The 23,148-nt window shown below is 41.5% G+C and overlaps 1 protein-coding gene across 3 annotated transcripts in view; it reads right to left on the bottom strand.

Annotated features, from left to right (window-relative positions):
• The window catches only part of TTC37 (tetratricopeptide repeat domain 37), a 234,110-nt gene that overhangs the window by 199,494 nt on the left and 11,468 nt on the right, over positions 1–23,148 (bottom strand). For all 3 annotated transcript variants that reach the window (XM_030193398.1, XM_030193400.1, XM_030193399.1), the window contains exons 3-6: positions 22,633–22,776; positions 12,569–12,660; positions 4,802–4,877; positions 2,664–2,804 (exon numbers count right to left, since the gene is read on the bottom strand). In XM_030193398.1, the coding sequence (XP_030049258.1) occupies positions 2,664–2,804; positions 4,802–4,877; positions 12,569–12,660; positions 22,633–22,776 (453 nt within the window). The remainder of the gene's footprint in view (positions 1–2,663; positions 2,805–4,801; positions 4,878–12,568; positions 12,661–22,632; positions 22,777–23,148) is intronic.

The raw sequence follows: 23,148 nt of genomic DNA on the forward strand, positions 1-23,148 counted from the left end.
CCTGCGGCACTCCACTGTTCACCCTCCTCCAATGACAGAAATGAGCATTTAACTCTACCCTCTGTTTTCTGTCCAATAGCTAATTCCTAATCCACAGAAGGACATTGCCTCCTACCCAATGACTCTAATTTTCTTAGGAGTCTCTCATGAGGAACGTCATCAAAAGCTTTCTGAAAATCTAGATACACTACATGAACCAGCTCACCTTTATCCACGTTTATTCAAGCCTTTAATAAAATGAAGCAAATTGGTGAGGTAAGACTTCCCTCAGCTGAACCCATGCTGACTCTCTGTCCCATTAAACCATGTATGTCTATGTGTTCCGTAATTTTATTCTTTATAATAGCTTCCTCTATTTTGCCCAGCACAGACATCAGGCTTACCGGTCTGTAATTTCTCGGATCACCTCTAGAACCCTTTTTAAAAAATGGCGTCACATTGGCCATCTTCCAATCTTCAGGTATGATTTTAACGACATGTCACATATTACTAACTGCAGATCAGCAATTTCATGCTTGAGTTCTTTGAGTACTCTCAGATGTATGCCACCCGATGCAGATGATTTACTACTCTTTAATTTGTCAATTTGGCTCAGTATGTCTTCTAGGTTCACCGAGATTTCTTTCAGTTCCTCCACATCATTATCCTTGAAACCATTTCCGGTACAGGCAGATCTCTTACATCTTACAGAAGCAAAGAATTTAATCAGTTTCTCCACTATGGCCTTGTCCTCCCTGAGCGCCCCTTTTGCTCCTTCATGATCTAACCGTCCCACAGATGCCCATGCAGGCTTTCTGCTTCTGATGTACCTGAAAAAGTTGTTACTGTGAGTTTTAGCCTCTGCGGCAAGTTTCTCATCATATTCTCTTTTAGACTTCTTTATTAATGCTTTGCAGCTGACTTGACAGTGCTTATGCTGCTTCTTATTTTCTTCCATTTGCATCCTTTTTCCATTCTTTGAAGGACAATCTTTTGGCTGTAATAGACTCTTTCACTTCACCTTTTAACCATGCTGGCTGTTGTTTTCTCTTCTTTCCACCTTTGCAAATACGTGGAATGCATCTGGACTGGGCTTCCAAGATGGTATTTTTGAATAACGTCCACACCTGATTTAGAGGGGCATAATCGAAAGGGGCGCCCAAGTTTTCCTGAGGACGTCCTCATAGGACGTCCCAGCGAAGGGGCGGGGAAACCCGTATTATCGAAACAAGATGGGTGTCCATCTTTCGTTTCGATAATACGGTCGGGGACACCCAAATCGTGAAATTTAGGTCGACCTTAGAGATGGTCATCCTTACAGATGGTCATCCCCGATTTTCGGCCATAATGGAAACCGAGGACGCCCATCTCAGAAACGACCAAATCCAACTCATTTGGTCTTGGGAGGAGCCAGCATTCGTAGTGTACTGGTCCCCCTCACATGCCAGGACACCAACTGGGCACCCTAGGGGGCACTGCAGTGGACTTCACAAATTGCTCCCAGGTGCATAGCTCCCTTACCTTGGCTGCTGAGCCCAACCCCCCCCCCCCCCCAAACATACTACTGTACACCACTACCATTTTCATACACACATTGCAAGAGTTCTCCATATACATTTTATTTTGAAATATTTGATAAACACAAAACATTTTTAAAAAGTTTAAAAAATGAAGTCTTTAATATCTCTCTTTAAGATTTTTGTAGACCTGAATCAGGCATTGGCTAAAGTTTTGTTCTAAGAAATGAGTTTTTCTAGTCTTTGCTAACATTAGAGCCCCCCTTTATTTTCTTTGTTTTTAATCTTCTTTAGATATTTTCTTGATCTGATGTGATTATTTTTGATAGTGTTATTTGCTATCATTATGTCAAGTGATCTCGTCTAATTTCTAATTAGACCACTTAAAGCTGTCCTCCTCTGATATTCCTTTAGCTGATCAGAGTTGGGCTTAGTAATTGAATGGAAGGTATCCAACAAGCATTTATTGCAGGATAAATAGTGTTGATTAAGTAAAGTAGCTCTTTGCTTTGGATCAATTTCAGCCCAAAGACTAAGCACTCTGTATAGAGTAGTGTTTCTCAGTTTTATTTACTGAGGACCATCCAAAATTCTGCTCTACATCTGTTTTTGACCATTCTATCTGCAACGTCTCTAGATCTCTCTGCTCATCCTTCCTACTGAATTATTAGGCACTCACATATCATAATAAAGAAAAAGAGGTATAATTAAATGGTAAAAAAAATCAGTAGCATCAAAGACAATTTTAACACTGAGGAGCAAGTATGTATGCAAGCTGGCTATACTTAAGCCTCTATCAATGTGACCTGAACATATAGAGGAAGTCATATCAAAAGGGACAGCACCCTTATTAAGCAACAGGTTAGTTAATACATATTATGGTAACATTAATAAGCAATATTTTGTGGGGAAAAAGAAAACAATATTTCTACTTTGTGCTATCTTACAATTTGTTAAACCAAGAAATCTCTCACACTATATAGGGAGACAGCCAACTACCATAAAGAAAAGCTAATGCAGGAGCTAGAGAAGCAGTCCTCCATATGAGCTTTGACAAGGAAATACAGAAATAATTGACATTTTTCCTCTAGATTTTACTTTCCCATACACACTTAGGGGTTCAGAGTGGTTCAGTTTAATAATGAAAGACTGGAACAGGTAACATACCAGCTGCTGGGTCTCATTCTCTTGACTCTGTATGTCATCTGCCAACAGTTGAGTCATTCTGGTCCATAACTGGTGAAGTTCTTCATCACTGGCACCATCTTCTTGTCTTACCTTTATCAATCTGTGCCATGTCCTAGCAACCTGGCAGAGAAGAAATTGAATCATGCTAATACCACGTTGCTATTAATAGTAACTGTCTAGGCTTCATTGACCTGGTGTGGGGAATTCAAGTTTTACAAAACTAAACCATAATTCAAAACATAAGAATTTCTAACAAAGACAAAACTGAAACACAGCTGGAAACTGAAGCTACTGCAAGGAAATTTCCATTTATACCTAAGTCAAATATTTTTTTGCTATAGATCACCCAGGTGAACATAAAAGCTGCACATACTGGTAAACAGAAACTTACCGTAGGAAGCAAGGACCAGGAGTGGCATCTTGGCATGAATACAGCTAATTGGGAAACACCCAACAAAGTGGAAGAAAAACACTACACTCGTGAAGAACAGTCAAAAGGAGTAGTGTACGCAACAGGACACTTACACACACAGTGAAAAACGACTATGTAGTCAGGATATTCACAATAGAAGATGGTCTTTATTCTATAAAGGTAAAGGACTCTGAGAGACTTGACACGGCACCGTGTTTCGGCCAAGTGCCTGCTTCAGGAGTCTGGTAAGTATCACTAAATGATATAAGCCCTTGGAATGCCCTCCCGCGGGAGGTGGTGGAAACAAAAACGGTAACGGAATTCAAACATGTGTGGGATAAACATAAAGGAATCCTGCTCAGAAGGAATGGATCCTAAAGAGCTTAGACGAGATTGGGTGGCAAAGCCTGTGGCAGGAGACGGAGATGGTGCTGGGCAGACTTATACGGTCTGTGCCAGAGCCGGTGGTGGGAGGCGGGACTGGTGGTTGGGAGGCGGGGATAGTGCTGGACAGACTTATATGGTCTGTGCCCGGAAAAGGACAGGTACAAATCAAGGTAAGGTATACACAAAAAGTAGCACATGTGAGTTTATCTTGTTGGGCAGACTGGATGGACCGTGCAGGTCTTTTTCTGCGGTCATCTGCTATGTTACTATACATGTGCTAAAAGTGCATAGAATCTTTAGAAAGACTGTGGGTGCACTTGTAGAAGAAAAGGACAAACAGTCCAGCAATGCAGTGAGAATCCAGTCCTTACATTTCATAATTCTAAATGTGGTTGGGTCATAAAATTCATCTGTTCGATAATGGTGTTAGTCGTGTGTGCTACTGCCAGGTCCTGCAAGGGAACTCCATTCCTGACCAAATCTGACATCAAGGCACCTGAGGGCTAATACTTTCTCTCAGCTTTGTTCCTATCAGCAAACAGTGTTACCTTGCCTGCAACCATATGGACTACCGTCTCCCAAGCTAGAGGCCAGGATTGCGGAAATGCTACGTGGCCAACCCTGGCCCTCAGCCTAGACAGACCTATTGGTACTCGATCAGAACCAGTCACTACTTCAGCTGCCCCAGACACAGCTACCCTCACAGCCGCATCTTAAAATGCTTCAAAATCCCAGCCACATGGCTAGTATATTTCCTAATGTAATGAATTGGTGATTTCCATATATACCCTACTATACATTGCAAATCATTATGCACAGGGGTGAGAGTCTCTCTGTACTTTTGGTTTTTGTCATATATACTGAACCTTTCATTTAGGTGGATGGCAAGCAGAATGAGAATAGCAGATGCACATATGAAAGAAGTGCTTTTAAAATGAGTGCAGCAGAGCAATATTGTGAATGCTAATATCCACCTCCTGCATTTCTACACATTTTTATGAGTTAAAGAAATGCAAGGCAGTTAGCCACTGATATATTTTAAATCTATGATACCAGAAGCACTGAAAAAAAAATGAAAAAGGTCTTCCGGCACTTTCTCAGACACTAGAAAATGAATATGGCTTTATTTTATTTGGAGAATTTTCTGTAATTTTCCCAGTATCTTAAACGTAAATGACCCTTCACTGAACTGTCCCTTGGATTATCACCTCTTGCCTCACGGTCTTAAGAACTCAGCCATGAGTTGGTTCCCCAAGCGCCTTCAGCCCTCTGCTCCTTGTGAAATACATGAACAATTTGGTCAGATCCAGACACTCACTTGCAGGTTTTTCTTTTCTTGGTGATACACATCTACAAGTTTCCTGCAGACTTCACACCACTTCTGCTTATCAACACTACAAGAAAAGGAATAAAAAACATATACATAATGAAAGCAAAAAAAAAAGTTAAAATTCTTTTCACTGTGTTTTAATTCACACAAAACTAGAGATAAACCAATATCATAATATATTCATTTTTACAATGTCTGTCTGGAAAAGGATTGCCAACAACATTCTGTGTTATGAACTCCCATTCTTACTTCCCCAAACCCTCTCCCCTTCCAATTAACTTTTTTAACACATATTGATTGTACTATAAGTGAGTATAGGAGTGGGCAACACTATAGCAACTATTGACTCATGTAATTAGCATAGGGTTGGAAGCTCTGTTTCTTTTACCTCAAAAAAAAAAAAGTTAGTTTTTACATCACATATATTCCTGTCCTGGGAAAGGGGTACCTTGTCTTTCCATTGCCTGGCTATTGCCGAACATGCTGTTAAACACAGGAAGAGCTTGGCTGTATGTTTAGCCGACCATCCCAAATCCTGGCCAGCCCAGTATTTATTTGAGAATGCTTGATATACTGCCAAATGCATATACGTACAAAGATAGAGCAGAGCTCCCCAAACTGTGCATCATGACCAAGTGAAGTTCTAAAACCTGTGTTCAGGGTAATGACTTGGGCAGGCTGTAAACAAACGTCATCAGCCAATGTGCTTTTTGTGGCCACCATAATGGGGTCACAATGTAAATGAAAGCCTGGGAAGTAGTCTGGGCAGTGTATGCTGGAGATTGGAGAAACTTTTGGTCCACTGAAAACTGCATCAAGTAAACTATGATAAGTGATTGACTTTTACCTTCCTGAATTTGCTAAATTATGGGACCTTATATGAACAATCCTGAAGTATTTTTGATAGTTAAATAGTACATTCTTAATGCCAAACTAAACAGAAAAGAAATGGACTGAAGAAGCAATAACATCAAGATAAGTTCTTGCTTAATATATGATGGTCCTTAAAATTTTTCCAAATAGTTTGGTATAGAGAGATCAAGAGTGGTATTTTTGGGGATATTGGTTTTTGATATTTCTTCACTTTTTGGCTGGATTATTTGTCTTCTCAGAACCCTAATTAGCCTATTTATTGAAGAATAATGTCTGAGTCCGATAAAATTCAGGGTGTCATCTTGGACGGCATTGAGTAATTTAGCTTTGAATATTGCCAAAAAACAGAGTTTATTTTGTCGGTCTCCAACGCCTGATATTCCAACATGCTTGGTTATCCATGCTACTCCAATTATACTTTCACAACAGATTACTAGCTTAGCTCTTACTAAGCATCCTCAGATGAGATCTGTTTTAAAGTCTCCTTTCTACCACTTGTGGCTGCTTAGCAAGTTGCAATAGATGTTGCGTGCTGTCAATTTATGAGCTGTTGTTCAAACTATTGTATTGGCAAAACATGATTAATGCAATATTTTGTATCTAGGGATGTCACAAAATTAGTGTCAAACACAGCAATTAATCCAAATCACTGCAACCAGACAAATTGCTGGCAACCTGAAGAGCCAATACATCTGTCTGATGTTGAGAGATTAACATTGGCTACTGTTTTCTTTCGAAATAATATTTAAAATGCTCTTTCAGAACTTCAAGGTAGTTCAGAATGAGGCTTCTTTTTCTCTTAGGTTCTTTGAATTTACTGGTCCACTAGAGCCTTGAGGTTAGCGGGAACGTTACATTTATCAATTCTAGCACTCCAGAAAATAAATTTTGGTGATATCGGCACTGGAATTCTTTCCATAGCTGGTCCATATAAATGGAGCAGGTTACTTTACTTTACCAGGCGCTTATATTCCGCTCACACCTCAAGAGGTTCAGAGAGGATTACAGAGTAAAGACAATCAGCAAAATTACATTGGAAAGACAACTTTCATAGCAGATTACAGAGCGGATTAGCAGGCAAATAGAATTGAGGAAAGTATTGAGCTGGTTTGAAATATTTCTGAAGACTAGAACTTATTGTGTGAAAAGGAAGGAAGACTGGTAACTCATCCGGCTGGAACCCTGGATGTGGGGTGCCTCCGGGCTCGCCGCGCTTGCCTTTATTATTTAATAAATATTTGAATTCCCTAGGTGATCTTCTTTCAGTTAATGACATAACTGTGCTATCATAAGCAGATGACACTTTTTATTATGCCCAGTGTTGGGTAGTTTTGTTGATACTTAGAGATCTATTAAATACCATATTTCTGCAACAGAAAGCTGGGCTACTAGGTATTGCTCTCTATGAAATCATTGACATTGGATACAGACGAAACTTTGGTAATAGAAGACCATTCCAGAGTACTGGGCATAATTCTTGATTCAGAATTGTGGTTTGATTTGCAAATAAATGCTCTTAGCAGCCAATTCTTTTACAAACTTAGGCAATTAAGAGCAATAAAATCAAATTTGAATTATGAAGATTTTAGAGCTCTATCACAGGCAGTTCTGTTATCACAGCTAGATTACTGCAATTCATTGGTAAAAGAGGCTCAAAGTATGTACTTTTCAACTTAGTATTGTACATAAAATAAATTGTGCTTGATTTTTTGGTTGTAATCCCTAAAACAACTCGGGTCAAGTTATGTCATCAAATGCAAAAAATAACATTTAAATGAAACATCAGGTTCAGACTGCTCTGGTATAATGACAGAACACCATACAGTCTTTGTACTTCAGTAGTTATAATGCAAGTGCCAAGTTATCATGGACAATTTAAACAGCCCAAAAGATGTTAAGAGATGTCAAAATACTATTTCTCTGCTCCGTAATCCAAGGAGATTTGTGAAGTATTTCTGACTGTGATCAGGTTTTAAGACTGCAGTCTTATCTCAATACTAAATTCAAGGTGAAACTGTCATTTTTATAACTAAATTACTATTAAAAACACAAATCAGAAAAATATATCAAGCTGCTATCAAACTCTTCGGTTGCTCTCTCCAGTCATGAATCATATATATCAAATTAACCTATTTCTATTTTATCTCTCGAATTAATGGTATGAACTGTTGGAAATATAGAAATCTCAATTTGTGCATAACATTAATAAGTAGAAAAATAGGTCAAGAGATACTAATGCATAAATATGATTAATTTTTTTTTTATTTGCAGAGATTTGTCACTTAAAGGGTTCAGTACTTCCAAGTCCTTTGAAAGCAATTACCTTGGATCAGTGGCGTAGCTAGGGTAGTTGACACCCGGGGCCGGTCATTTTTAACACCCCCCCCCCCCCCCCCAAATCCAGTACTAGGCATACCGAGAATACAAAACACTCAGGACCTATAGCGCAATTCTACCATACCATAAGCAGTCATTTCTACAAGTCACACAAGCATCTTAAACGCTATAGTGAGCACTAGAACATCAATTCACCTATTGTAAAATGAAAACAGACAGATTAGTACAGATCGTCGATCCTGCACAGTCAATGCCAACCGAAAGCCATGTCTTTTTCACAAACACAGGTACACCCTAATCCACTATAGAATAAGTAATCATAAACTTTCTATTTAGACAAAAATTAAACTGAACCCCCGATGCCAGACTCTGCATACAATGCAACACCACAGAAACAGAAAATATCCCCTAGTACTGTACAAAATATAAAATTTGAAAAAAACTAACAAATCCGATCACCACTTTACAAATTAACAAATAGAAATAAAACAAATATAGAAAATAAAATACCATTTTATTGGACTAATACATTTAGCTTTCAGAGGCCAAAACCTCCTTCCTCAGGTCAATACAGTATAGTGCTGTTATAGTATCCTATCCTGACCTGAGGAAGGGGGTTTTGTTCTCTGAAAGTTACGTCAAAATGTATTAAAAATTAGTCCAATAAAATGATTACCTTATTTATATGTTCTATTTATAAACATTTATTAACACATAAACACAGATACAATACTATACCCTAAAGCAAAAAAATAAAAAAATATATATTTTATTTACAGTTTGTTGTCTCTGGTTTCTGCTTTCCTCATTTTCTGTTCACTGTCTTCCTTCCATCCAGCATCTGTCTTCGATCTTTCTCTGAAATCCAGTGTCTGCCCTCTTTAATGTCCCTTCCATCCAGTGTCTGCCCTCTCTCTCTGTCCCTTCCATCCACCATCTGCCCTCTTTCTCTCCCCCCCCCTTCCACCCACCATCTGCCCATTCTCTCTGCCCCTTCGATCCGTCTGCCCTCCCTCTCCCATCCATCCAGGGTCTGCCCTCCCTCACGCTCCTCCCCCTTCCATCCAGGGTCTGTCCCCTCTCTCTGCCCCCTCTTTCCACCTGCACCTAGTTCCAGCCCACATCTTCCACCTGCCACCCTTTTCAGCCCCACTATCCCACCAGTCCCCAGCCCTTTTCTCCCATCAGTCCTGGGCTTCAGCCCCCAGCCACTTCTCCCTGTCCCCTTTTCAGCCCCTAGTTTCAACCCCAGCTCTTTTCTCTCACCAGTCCTGAGCTTCAGCCCCAGCCAGTTCTCCCTGTCCCCTTTAAAGCCCCCAGTCCCCACAGTTTCAGCCCCTGCCCCTTTTCAGCCCCCAGTTCCAGACCCCTTCTCCCATGAGCACTTCCCTCCCCAGTCCCCTTATCCCCTCTGAGCACCCCCACCGCTCCCCAATCCCCATTCTCCCCTCTGAGCACCCCCACCCTCCCCAATCCCCTTCTCCCCTCTGAGCACCCCTCCTCTGAACTCCCCCACCCCCTCTCCAATCCCCTTCTCCCCTCTGAGCTCCCCCCCTGACCTAGTCCCGTCCCCCCTCCATTGAGAGCCCAGAGCCCTCTTCTCCTGCCACCGCCTGCCTTTTTCTTTTTTTTTAATCCGTGCAGCCACGCAGGCAGCGCTTGGCGTCTGCCCTGTGTGTGCTGTGAAAAAAGTAAATCGCCAGCACTGGCTTCGGGCCTTCCCTCGATGTCCCGCCCTCTTGTGAGGTAACTTCCTATTTCCTCGAGGGCGGGACATCGAGGGAAGCCCCGAAGCCAGCGCTGGCGATTTACTTCTTTCACAGCACACGCAGGGCAGATGCGAAGCGCTGCCTGTGTGGCTGCACGGATTTAAAAAAAAAAGAAAAAGGCAGGCGGTGGCAGGAGAGAGACGCGACGCAGCACCCCCCACCCGCGGACACCCGGGGCGGACCGCCCCCACCGCCCCGCCCTTGCTACGCCACTGCCTTGGATAAACAAAAGCTAGTTCCATCCCTAGATGCAAACCTTTAATGCTTATACTGTAAAAATTTTGAGTTTGTTATATTTTTTTTCTTAGCTTTATGTATTATCTGCAGTATATGCACTGGGTTTTTAATGTTTTCTGTTTGGACATTTTTCTTTTTTTAAGGCTAAGACACGTAAGAAATGTCTGAGATTATATTAGAGTAGAGTAGGGAGACCTACCAACCAAGCTCAGCTTCTTTTCTAGTATTTGCAGACCACATGATTCAGGAAACAAGGTAGATATGCTTAAGTCTTTGCTATAATATCTTTCCATTACACACACAACATGGTTCTGTGCTTCACATTTTGGGAAAGATATGTAGGAACCTAGATATCCTACAGGGAAATGCAATTCTATTAGATAGATTGTGGAGTAACCTGACAAGAAATGGCACAAACTAGACTTGTAAAACAATTTTTACCATGAACTAAATGATATCTAATGTTCTTTAAAGGAGTTTCTCACTCAGCTAGCCTAGATTTAATGAAATTTACAATTAAAAAGTATGATATATTTGCAACTGATTGGATGGTCCTCAGTAAATAAAAAACTGAGTAACACTACTCTATACAGAGTGCTTAGTCTTTGGGCTGAAATTGATCCAAAGCAAAGAGCTACTTTACTTAATCAACACTATTTATCCTGCATTAAATGTTTGTTGGATACCTTCCATTCAATTACTAAGCCCACCTCTGATCAGCTAAAGGAATATCAGAGGAGGACAGCGTTGTGGTATAATTAGAAATTAGACGAGATCACTTGACATAATGATAGCAAATAACACTATCAAAAATAATCACATCAGATCAAGAAAATATCTAAAGACGATTAAAAACAAAGAAAATAAAGGGGGCTCTACTGTGAGCAAAGACTAGAAAAACTCATTTCTTAGAACAAAACTTTAGCCAATGCCTGATTCAGGTCTACAAAAATCTTAAAGAGAGATATTAAAGACTTCATTTTTTAAAATGTTTTGTGTTTATCAAATATTTCAAAATAAAATCTACATGGAGAATTCTTGCAATGTGTGTATGAAAATAAATTCTGAATCAAGCTCATACATGAGAACTCTTGCAGTGTGTGTGTGTGAAATCTGCATCAAGTTCATTTAGTCCACTACGCAGGGGACCAAAAAACAGGGAGTTACTTGCTTGTTTTATTTAAAATATTTAGAACCCACTAAATCCATAATAATAGCAAATAGCACTATCAGAACAAAAGTTTAGCCACAGCCTGATTCTATAAAAATCTTAAAGAGGGATCTTAAAGACTTCATTTAAAATTAAAAAAAAAAATTAAGTTTTGTATTTATCAAATATTTCAAAATAAGTCCATACATAAGAACTCTTGCAGTGTGTGTGTGTGTAAATTCTGCATCAAGTTTATTTAATCCACTACGTAGGGGACCAAAAAACAAAAAGTTACTAATAAGGAAGATAAATAAATTGAGAATCAAACTGAAAACAGGATAGCAATATCTTGCATCAAAGGTATACAGCCCAAAAATAGCTCATGAAGGAGGAACAGGAGACATAGAAGCTTGTCCTCCAGATACAAATGTCTTACTACTGAGGAATGATCAAAGTTGTTTAGGAACAAAAAACACATTTTTTGGTTTGCATACTCAAATATACATTTAGAAGGAAATCGCAACTTTCTCATTTCTTGAGTAGACCTAGAAAGGCCAGGAAATAGCTAAGCTTTTTGTCCTTCAAACAATTTAGAAGCCTTCTGGAAATACAGTCCCATTAAAAAGTTCAAATCTTGCTCAAACACCAATGAAATCAATGAAGTAGATGGTTCTATCACTGTGGTTGCAGATCTCAAACACACCGGAGAAATCCAAACTATCAAAAGAACTCATAGAAATATTCCTCTTATTCCCCTCTTACTGGGCAATTTTCTTTCTCCCATGCTCTACTAATTGGTGGTATGACCTCAGCAGAATATTCTAAAACTTCCATAAGATACCTTTTGAAATTTTCCAGAGGCGATATTACTTCAATCCTAGGGAAATTCAATACCTGTAGGTTCAAATGTTTAGAATAATTCTCCAAATATTCCAGTCTTTTATTCAGGGTCTCCTTACCTGTCATTAAAACTGTGAATTGTTTAAATCTATTTGTCTCTTCTTTTAGCAAATGTACCTGTTCTTTAAACTTTTCCATAATCCCTTCATGTATTTGAGCCATAGTTTGAACTAAATGCACCAGGGGAGAAAGTTCAATGAACAAAAGTTTCCAATCGAGCCAGTGCACCTGCCAAAGAGTTTGTAGCCGGCATACAGCATTTTTGTCTAGCGTGGTAATAATTCTATAGGTTGAGTTTCAGTAAGTGTTATGATGTTTACTCTTCATTAGGGCTGAACATTTAATGCGTTAATAACGCAATTAACCCATTAAATGTTTAACTCGCGTTACGTTTTTTTAACGCAAGTTAAAAGATCACTTGGCCAAGTCTCTCTCCCGTTTTTTGTTTTCTTCCGGGACCTTACCTCTCCATGCATTTGATCTTCTTACCTCTCATAGAGTTCTAAGAGTTTTTGGTACACATTAGGCAAGTCTTCTTTGAAATCCTTCTGATTGATCTTCTCATACAGGCTTCCTAACCCCTAAAAGAACAGGAGGGGGAAAAAACATGATTTTTTTTTTGTTGTTTTATTTTAAACCTAGATACTACCTCCTGAACTTCCAGCTCAATCTAAAACAGAGCTAGCATCTCACACCATGACACGTCATTCATAACGACCTTATTTTATACCCTCCCCATTGTATCTCATCTGCTGATTAGTGATGGTTCTTGGCCAGATATACACCAGGACTCCTTCCTGAAATCATGGGCCCTGAATTTACTAATCTGGTTTCACCCTTAACCATCATTTCTCCCATCTCCTAGGGGCTGTGCAAGCTATCTCCACAGCATCCCTAACCTCACATGAGAAGAGGTGCAGAAGACCCAACTTGAGGACTGAATCAGGATGCAGTACACTAACCACCTGAACCGCCAAGCACACACAGTCTTACTTTCAATCAACCACAATGTTTGAATTTTTTTTTGTTATTGTTATTGATAAATTTTACTCAGTTACATCCAAGGCAAAATTTTGTTAAATGGAGACAAAAAAAAAACGAAAAATAAAATCAAACTTTAAGTACACAAGAGTCCACTATAGTGGGTGCAAAGCATTACCGAAAACTAAGAAAACTTCTTATAGCAAGTAAAGCACAAAAGAAACATTACCACAAAGTTCCTGCTTTACAAATAAGAAAAAAAAACTAGTTAGTTGTGGCCAGCTTAGAGGCTTCTGCTTTGAACAATGCAGGACGTGTTTCTGAACATTAATGGCACTGCAGTGACTGCTTAAGGGATAACAGGGAGGGGTACCAAAGGTGATGGTCTACAGGGGAAGCTAAAGACTGGACCTGTTTAGGGTGGCCACTGGTATGCTGGGAGGGAAGGGGTGTGCTTCTATGGCCTGGGAAGAGATGGAGCAGGCCATGAGTATGAGAGAGGTGGCAGGAGGAGGGTGAGGTTAAGCTGCTCTCTCTTTGTATGAAAGGATTTTTTACAACTGCCATATTCGCCTACCTACAGGTTGGCTTCCCAATCTGCTGACACTTTGCTTAGAACATCAGCTAATCCTACCAAAAAAATGTTTCCTATTTTTTCTAATTCTGTGTGTGCCCTTTTAGCGTTGCTTCTTCTATAGCAACTGCAGATGTTTGCTGCATTGCTCTGCTCTAAAACCGAGTCTTTTATAGGCATCTTTTTCTCCAGCACAGGACAGCTTGTTTCCAGAATCATTTACTCGAGTTTCCTTGACTCCTACTGTTTCTTCACCCTCTTTTTTCCCTTTCTTCTCCCCCGTTGCCACCCCCAGATCCAACATCATCACTCCCTTTCTGATTCCCCACCTCCCCTGGGTCCAGCAGCATCGCTCCCTCTCTGATTCACCACCCCCAAGTTCAACATCATCACTTCCTCTCTTCCCTCTCTCTCCCCCTATACCTTCCAAATTGCTTAGACATCAGCGGCAGCGTAGCAACATCTACATGCTGCCTGCTCTGAAGGCTCCCTCTGAGCAGTCCCACTCCCCTTTGACACAATTTCCTGTTTCTGCAGAGGCAGGATGGGTCAGAAGTTGCCTCCAGAGCAGGCAGCTAAGCAACTTGGAAGATACGGGGAGCTGGACAGGGAGGAAAGTGCAGGGTGGGGACGATTAATTATATTAGCCAAAATTAATTTTTTAAATCATGACTAATAACACACTAACTGTGGCGTTAACTGCGACTAACATGCAACCCCAGTCCCAAACCCATTCTTTTTCCTCCCCAGTCCTCTCCCTTGCATGTGTTATTTATTTATTTAAAATATTTATAACCCGTTAAATCCATTCTTCACTAGAATTACTGCAAGTGCTCGCAGCAGAAGTGGCCACGCCAATCCCTGACACAGTTTGTCGAAACACTGGCCATCATCAGAGGCAGGTGGATAGCCATAGAAATGCTGCTATGAAACGGGCATTCATATAAGTTAATTTTTTTTCTGAAGTCTGTCATCTTAAATAGAGTGATATGTATTGAATTAGATTTAACTTTGCAACAAAGCCTAAAAAAAAAAAAGACCGAGAGTGTCAAGGCTTGCTGAAGCTTTTTCCTCCTTGTGATTTCAATAGATGTCCTTGGGATATCTGTGCTTCTTGTGAGGATTGATATATAGAGTGTAGACTGTAGTACTTCTACTACTTATCATTTCTATAGCGCTACTAGACGTACCTCAATTCCTTCAAGTTTTTTTTTTGATAGTTGGTCTAAACTAAGTCAGCTTGCAAAGTATCTTTTAGCTGCTCTAGCAACCAGTACCTCAGCTAAAAGGACATTTTAACTCACTGGACTTACCAGCTGAAGCCTGAAATGGTTGATGGACTCGTTTTTATATGGTCTTTAAGAAATTGTGACCTATACAAAATCAGTATTTTTCTTGATGTTTAAAAACAAGCTATATGTGACTTATTTCTATGTTTAAATTAACAGGGATGCAGAATATTTGCATTGTCCCGTTTGTCTGTCCTAATTAGATTGTAAGCTCTGTCAAGCAGGGACTGTTTCTTCATGTTCAAGTGTACAGCGCTGCGTACGTCTAGTAGCGCTTTAGAAATGATAAGTAGTAGTAGTAATTACCATGTTACTATCTAATGTAAACTGATTGGATTTGTTCATCAGATAAAGCAGTCTAACAAGTTTGCATGATCAATAAATGAGAAACAATGGGTGCAAATTAGGATAAGAGCTAGAGTCAGCATGAGTGTAGAAAGTGTGAGTAAGATGTGCATAATTGATTGAGGTAAAGATAAATAGAGAAAGGGTAAAACTGTATCAATGAAAGTTAATAGAAATGAAAGTTTGCTAACTATACTTTAAAAGAAGCTGAGTGTGAAAATGGGGTGGTTTTCATACAAGACACTCGTTGCAAGCACATGCAAATTTATTGAATCATAAGAGTTTTTCTCAAATAATTTGTTCTTCACACTGGGTAGGAAGGAAAATTATTGGAGTGGGGATAGTAATTGCTAGGAATATAGCTTATCAGGTACACGATGTGGTATGAAGTCAGGAAGGAAGGTATATCTTGCTCAAAGCACTCTGGAGCGACAACTGTGTATGTTAGTAAACCCTGGACGTTCCAAATAAAGAGCAGGGGAATTCTTTGATAAAGTGGGAAACCTTCTGAGGACACGGCCAAAAAGCAGAACAGCAACCCTTGCAGCCACACAAACAAGTCAAACACAACGCTGTGTTTGACTTGAACCTTCTGAGGACACATGCAGAGTTGACTGAAATTGAGAGGAGATTTTAACTTTACAATGAGCCACTAGATGGATAACAGTTTGTGGACTGAGAGGGGGAACCCAGTAGGAAGAAACTGAAGGGGCTTATTGCCCAATTTGGCTTAGTTGATGCATGAAGACAGTTGCACTGCACCAAAATACATTATACTTTCTATTCTAATGTGCATTCTATAATTGATTATTTGTTAGTGGAAAAAAAGAATTGATGCAATTGTTTCGAGCTGGCTCAATAGAACCCAAGATGTAGTTGGATCACACGCCTATTTCTATTGGTCAGGAGTTGACAGCTCTAGACAGAGGGGGAAATACCAGAGACTTAATGAGAGTTTGCTAACTAACACTCAGGGTTACCAGCAGCTCAAAAGATCTAGACAAATTTGGCCATTAATGATACAGGCAAAATGAAGCTCGAGGTTTTGTGGAAGCGTTTATAAGCTTACCCTCATCACCGCTTTTAGCCTTGGGCGCATATCAGAAGAGATTAAAAATAATAGAAAGAGAAACAGGCTGAGAAACTATGTAAGAGCTTTTATATTCTTGTTGCAAAAATAAAGGCTACTAGTTTGAAATCAGTACTCCAACAGTTGAAAAGGGCTCAGCTGGAGTGGACAGACCTTGAATTAGAAAGATTAATTTCAAACTGCAAAAGGCACAGTAGGGTTACTTGTATTTAGCAATAAGGCAGGTAGACCACTAGCCCACAAATGTAAAAAAAAAAAAAAAAGACCAGGAATGCTATATTGAAAGTCAGTTTTTGATAATGTGCGTTATCAAGAGCCTGCTTGTGTGTGGTAGCAGGGGAATTAAGAGCAAATATTAAAACTGTCACAGACCAGAAAATACTCTGGGCAATAAAAAGCCTGCCAGTGGGGAAAGTTCCAGAACTTGCTTCTGGCTAAATTCTATAGTGTGCTTAGTGCTAAATGAGCTGAACCATTGAGTAGAATGTTTAGATGCTCATTTTCAAAGCACACAGTAACCTAGGTAAGTCTTTGTGCTTTGAAAATGAGCCTCTTAATGTGTTAGAGCAAGTAAGGGAACTCTCATACTTGAGGAGTCTTGCATAAACTCAATAAAGATCTAATAACTGTGGGTTGTATAGGCCCATTTCTCTGCTAGGGATGGATCATAACATTTTGACCAAAGTTATGTCAGCTACACTATGAGCATATGTCCCCATCTGGTACATGAGGCTAGATGGGTTTTATTACAAGGCATCACAGTGTATATTATTAGCCATATATTAAATTTTGTGTGGCAGGTTTAACGTACCAGCACACTACTGCAGGCATTAGTGATCAATATCAAAAATTGACAGCAAAGCAAAACATAACTACCTACCTGATAAGGCAATCACTTTGGTGAGTTCTGTGACCCATAGTAGTATGGCTTTTGGGAATTACAGAGATAGAAGGGAGGATTGGGCTGCAGGGAAATATGGAATTTTAAGGAATTGTCCATATTGATGGTGAAAAAAAAAATGTACTGTTGGAGTTAGAACGCTGTTTGGTGAAAAGCCTGGTGATCTTCAGGGATGCATACACTACCGCTGTGGCACTGTTGGACAAACTCGTATTGCACAACCCTCTAGAAGAGGCTGAAAGCACAGTTAAGTAAATCACCCTCGCCTGCAAACAACTGACATGTCACAAAGTTCCCGAGTTAAAACACACCTAGGCAATGAGATCCTCAACCCTGCAGTCTGACATTAATCATTACACAGTTCACTCCAGGGGTTCCAGAACAAGCAAACAAGAGCATAATCATTCTGAAACACTTCCAAATCCCACTGGTTTGAGGTGAAAAGAGTCCACTCCTGTTAAAAGTTGAAGTCTGACCCCCCCCCCCCCCCCCCCATACACACACACATACCTGCAAGTCTATAGAGAGGGCCCGCTGACCTTCACTGAGGACCTTCTGGGGCAGCAGATGACATGGAAAAGGAGGTGCTGCTCTTCAATCTCTTAGCCATGCAAACTGAATGTCCCTTCTGTGCACCCGCAGAGAAGAACTTTCTTACAGATATGGGAATATTCTGAATCCCTAGCAAGAGATCTACTGGCCAACGCCTCAATGGAACGAGACCTGTCTTCCAGAAGTCTGAGTCTAGATTTACCCAAATCTTTAACAAACTATTTGAGATCTTCCCCATAAAGAAGGTGAACCTCAAAAAGAAAATTTACTTAAATGAGTCAGAGGGAGAATCAGCTAACCAATTATGCAACCATAAACAACGACAGGTCACTACTATCAAGGCTCCTGACCTAGAGAAAATGTAAATTAAAATCAGGACGTCAAGGAAGTCATCTTGACTCCAAAAGAGCTACCGTCAATAAGACCAGGATCTGCTGAATCCAGCGTACCACTGCTCAAGCTACCTAACCTCCACAAACCATCATATGGACTATACAGGTCATGGAACTAAAAGCCTGTTTAAACACAGCAGCTCTACCTTCCAGTCATGAGCATCCCTAAAGGCAGAAACTCCTTCAACTGGAATTGTGGTTCTCTTGAATGCTGCCATCGCTAAGATATCCAGTTTCGGGACATGAAAAAGGCAGTCCAGATCCACCTGGGGAAGGATGTACAACTTATTCATCAATTTGGAACCCCAAGAATCAAATCCAAGAAAACACAATCTGTGAGAAAGCTCTGTAAAGAAGAAAGCCCTTAACAGTTTTCCTCAAACCCTCCAGGACAGGAGTACCATCAGAAGTAAGCTCCTGCAAAGCCATAAAAATAAAAAGGGCAGAGATGACTTGCTTGATCAATTAGCAACTGATTCCTCCCAGCAAAACAAAAACTACTGGGGGAACCGTCATCAGAGGACGTGGCTAGTTCTCCAGACTCTAGTAAGCAATCCCCCAGGGTAGTGGAGGAGTGGCCTAGTGGTTAGGGTGGTGGACTTTGGTCCTGGGGAACTGAGTTCGATTCCCACTTCAGGCCCAGGCAGCTCCTTGGGACTCTGGGCAAGTCACTTAAACCTCCATTGCCCCATGTAAGCCGAATTGAGCCTGCCATGAGTGGGAAAAACGCGGGGTACAAATGTAACAAAACAAAAAAAAAAGGTCATTACCATTCGGACTCTCTGTTTTCCCAACATTCTTCCTTAGAGGGCAAGGATTGGACTAGTACTAAGCAGCATCTGGACCCATAACACAGGGAACCTCGAATGTTTACTACAATCATAAATTCTTTCAAGAGGAACCTGGGCCCAACTCAGACCCTGAGACACCCAAGACTTAGACGTCCCATATACAGCAGGAGCCTGGAAACCACAAGAGCCTGGCCAATGCCATAGGAACAATTGTAGGCCCCCAGTTACTTCCCAGAATCCCTCCAATGGGGGAGGGGGTCAATCCCCAATTCCAAAAGGAGTGGAATATGATCCTAAGACCCAATCAGGGCCGTGCCGATGCGGTAAGCGGGGTAAGCGGCGCAGGGGGGCGCCCACCTCTGGAGGGCGCCGCCGCGGTGCTTACTCTCGCCCCGCGCCGCCGAGGCCTTTAAATCTTTTACCTGGTCGCAGCAGCGTCAGTGAAAGCGGAGGACACTGAGTGAACCAAGAGCGCGAAGGGAAGGTAGACGTCGGCAGCGCTCCGCTTTCACTGACGCTGCTGTGACCTCTTCGTTGCCGTCGCGTCGTCCCACCCCCCACTTCACACGATTCACGAACCGCGCTGCCGCTTAGCACTGCTTAAAAAAAAAATTTACACGTCAGCAGGAACAGGCTGCTTCAGCCAATCCCAGGAGCCTTCCTTCAGCCCTCAGGGGCGGAACACGCTGAAGGAAGGCCCCTGGGATTGGCTGAAGCAGCCTGTTCCTGCTGACGTGTAATTTTTTTTTAAGCAGTGCTAAGCGGTTCGCGAATCGCGTGAAGGGAGAAGACAATTTGCTGGAAATGGAGGGGAGGGGAGAGAGAGGAGGACTGCTGGCTATGGATGGAGGAGGGAAGGGCAGAGAGGGACAAGGATGGACATGGGGGCCCAGGGAGAGGACAAATTGCTGGAAATGGAGGGGAGGGGAGGAGGATTGCTGGCTATGGATGGAGGAGGAGGGAAGGGCAGAGAGGGACAAGGATGGACATGGGGGCCCAGGGAGAGGACAATTTCCTGGAAATGGAGGGGAGGGGAGAGAGAGGAGGATTGCTGGCTATGGATGGAGGAGGGAAGGGCAGAGAGGGACAAGGATGGACATGGGGGCCCAGGGAGAGGACAAATTGCTGGAAATGGAGGGGAGGGGAGGAAGATTGCTGGCTATGGATGGAGGAGGAGGGAAGGGCAGAGAGGGACAAGGATGGACATGGGGGCCCAGGGAGAGGACAATTTCCTGGAAATGGAGGGGAGGGGAGAGAGAGGAGGATTGCTGGCTATGGATGGAGGAGGGAAGGGCAGAGAGGGACAAGGATGGACGTGGATGGGAGGGCAGGACCCAGGGAGAGAGAAGAAATTGCTGGAAATGGATATAGAGCAAGAAATGAAGAAGAAAGGAGGAAAGTAAAGAAATAAATGGAAAGGAAGCCCTGGAAATGGAGTTAAGAGGACAGATAGCAGCAGACTCAGATACTGGCCAGCATGATCGGAAAAAAGAAAGTCACCAGACAACAAAGGTAGAAAAAAATCATTTTATTTTCATTTTAGCGTTGGAATATGTCTACTTTGAGAATTTACATCTGCTATCTTATTTTGCAATGTATAGCAATTTGTTTCTAAGAATATTGCTGACAATTCCTGTCAGTGTAGCAAGTGGTGAGCGATCATTTTCACCGGGGGGGGGGGGGGGGCGGGGGCTGATCATTTTCACCGGGGGGGGGGGGGGGCACCAACTGATAGTCTGCAGGGGGGTGCCAGAGACCCTAGGCACGGCCCTGGACCCAATGAAATAATTGTGGTCTGCTGACAAAATAGCCACTATTTCTGCTGAAAACTGAGGTACTGTAGTGCCAAAAAAGCTCCCCCCCCCCCCCCCCCCCAATAAAATGCTGTTGCTAAAGAAAATAGCTCCAGAGGATTTCCTCAATCAGTAAAAAAACTCTGAAGTTTCTACATCATATGTGGGGTAATAATTGCTGGCAGCAGTACTTAACTGCCAGCTTCTACAAACTCTGCAATATCTGCTCACTGGCCACTAGCATGCTGCCCAAATCAGTTCAGTAAAAGAAATTTTTAAAAAATATCTGCCTTTTCAGGCCAGGAATTCCTATAACAAGATAACAAGAAGGCATGCAAAAAAAAAAAAAAAAAAAAGAGCACTGTAATAATCAAACACAGCCAATTGTCAACTATGCCTGTGTTCAATTATTGTAATGTGATTTTTTTGGGCATGCCTTTTTGTCATCTTCGGGCATTGCAGAATGTGCAAAATTCTGCTGCCTATGTTGGGGTGGTTGCATTTTGACCATATTTCTCCAGGAATGCAACAACTGCATTGGTTACCAATTCTTTGGAGGGTCAGGGTTCAGATTTTGTCCCCCTGCCTGGGAATCAGCTGTGAGTGCACAGCTCACTGCCACTTGCCCCCCCCCCCCCCCCCCCCCGCACATCAAACACCCCCACCCCACCCCCGGGCACATCAACCCCCTCGCCACCCGCAGCTGCCACTGGTAACGCTGTCCGGCCGCTGCTGCTTCTCATCCCACTATTAGTGTATATATTTATATACACTTTTGATCGTTTGTACCCCTGACGCAGCCTGAGGGCGAAACGTGGCCACGTCGGGTATTGTTCCAATAAATGCATTTGTTTCCACTGCTTTGTTGTTTTTATATACTGTTTGTAAGCAGTTGTGTGCCGTTTGTTTTTTATCCCTATTACTATGTAAGCCACATTGAACCTGCTTTGAGTGGGAAAGCACGGGGTACAAATGTAATAATAAATAAATAAATATACATGCCTTGTAGAGGAAATGTCGGTGCCCTTTCGAAAGGGAGCCTCTATATGTTCCCAACCCTAACAAAAAACTGGAGGGAACAAAATCTGTATGAATGTGAGCACCCGATCCCAATATCTCTGAATTGCTGGGCATGTCCAAAGCGCATGAGATCGCCCTACAAGAACTATACTGAGGAGACGGGATACATTCGGCATGGAATGCCTGTCTCAGAGAAAAATAAGCTCTGGTTAGAATCCGAAAGAGGCATTCCCTATACCGAGCATTATAAACTATCTGTGGGATAAGGAATATCATTTTAGATACAGCCTCCTCCCTCAAATGATGGCCCAATTCCAAATTCTATACTCCATCTCGCCACTAAGATTTTTGATGCATCAGCACAGTGAGGGATTTATGAAAATAAGACACCGACATTCAAGGCACCTGAGTGGATGTAAAAAAGGACTGCAATTGGGCGACCATGTTCAAAACACACCCTGTATGTAGAAGCTGAGACACGTAGTGGGCGATTTGTAAATATGCATAGAAATTTCCTGGGTGTGGGGACAACGTACCAACAATACTGTCATACAATCTGAGGGTGTAAGTTTCGCTCAGCATATCCACAACGCTTAAATATCCTTGCCTGCCCCATTCCTGAAAAACTGAAGAATGAATCCCAGGGTGAAGTCTAAATTCCCCTCTAAAGGTAGAAAATTGGTATTGATGGGCGTGGTTTATAAATGTTTAATTAAGATACTGTATTATCTGGGATTTTTAACAAGTGACTAGGGAGAGACTTGCCAGTAATAAAATAAACAATTTTAAGAGTGTCCTGCCCAGTTTATGTTGGTATCCAATTACCTGCCATGCCAGAAGTTGCTCTGGTTCAAGCTCTGTTGCCTTCTTGTAAGCAGCCTGGGCCTGATCCGGCTGCTCAAGTTCTGTGGCAGCAACACCAATAAAAACCCAGGCATTGTAGTTATTTTTTTCTACTTTCAGCACTGCCTGAAAATTAAAAAAAAATGTAAGAAATTATAGTGAACATGATACACTAAAGTTTAAACTACTTGTTCTTAACATAAGACCTGGAATACATAGAAAACAGGCTCTGATAACATACAAATTTCATTAAGAATGGTATTGACTGAATTTCACAACCTCCTGAACCACAGTGACAGAAAGCCATGCAGTAAGAAGAAAATATTTTGCAATCTGTATTGATCTAAAAAGAAAACAAGAATCACCTTTAGGCAAGTGGACAACATGAAATGAGATGGTACCTTCAATCCCATTTTGACCAAATTTAAAAAACATCTGCATGTCAAAAAGAATGCCAACAGATTTTTCACAATCCATATTATATAGAGTTGTGTATTT

The sequence above is a fragment of the Microcaecilia unicolor genome, chromosome 2 (assembly GCF_901765095.1).
Source record: "Microcaecilia unicolor chromosome 2, aMicUni1.1, whole genome shotgun sequence".
In the NCBI taxonomy this organism is placed as follows: domain Eukaryota; kingdom Metazoa; phylum Chordata; class Amphibia; order Gymnophiona; family Siphonopidae; genus Microcaecilia; species Microcaecilia unicolor.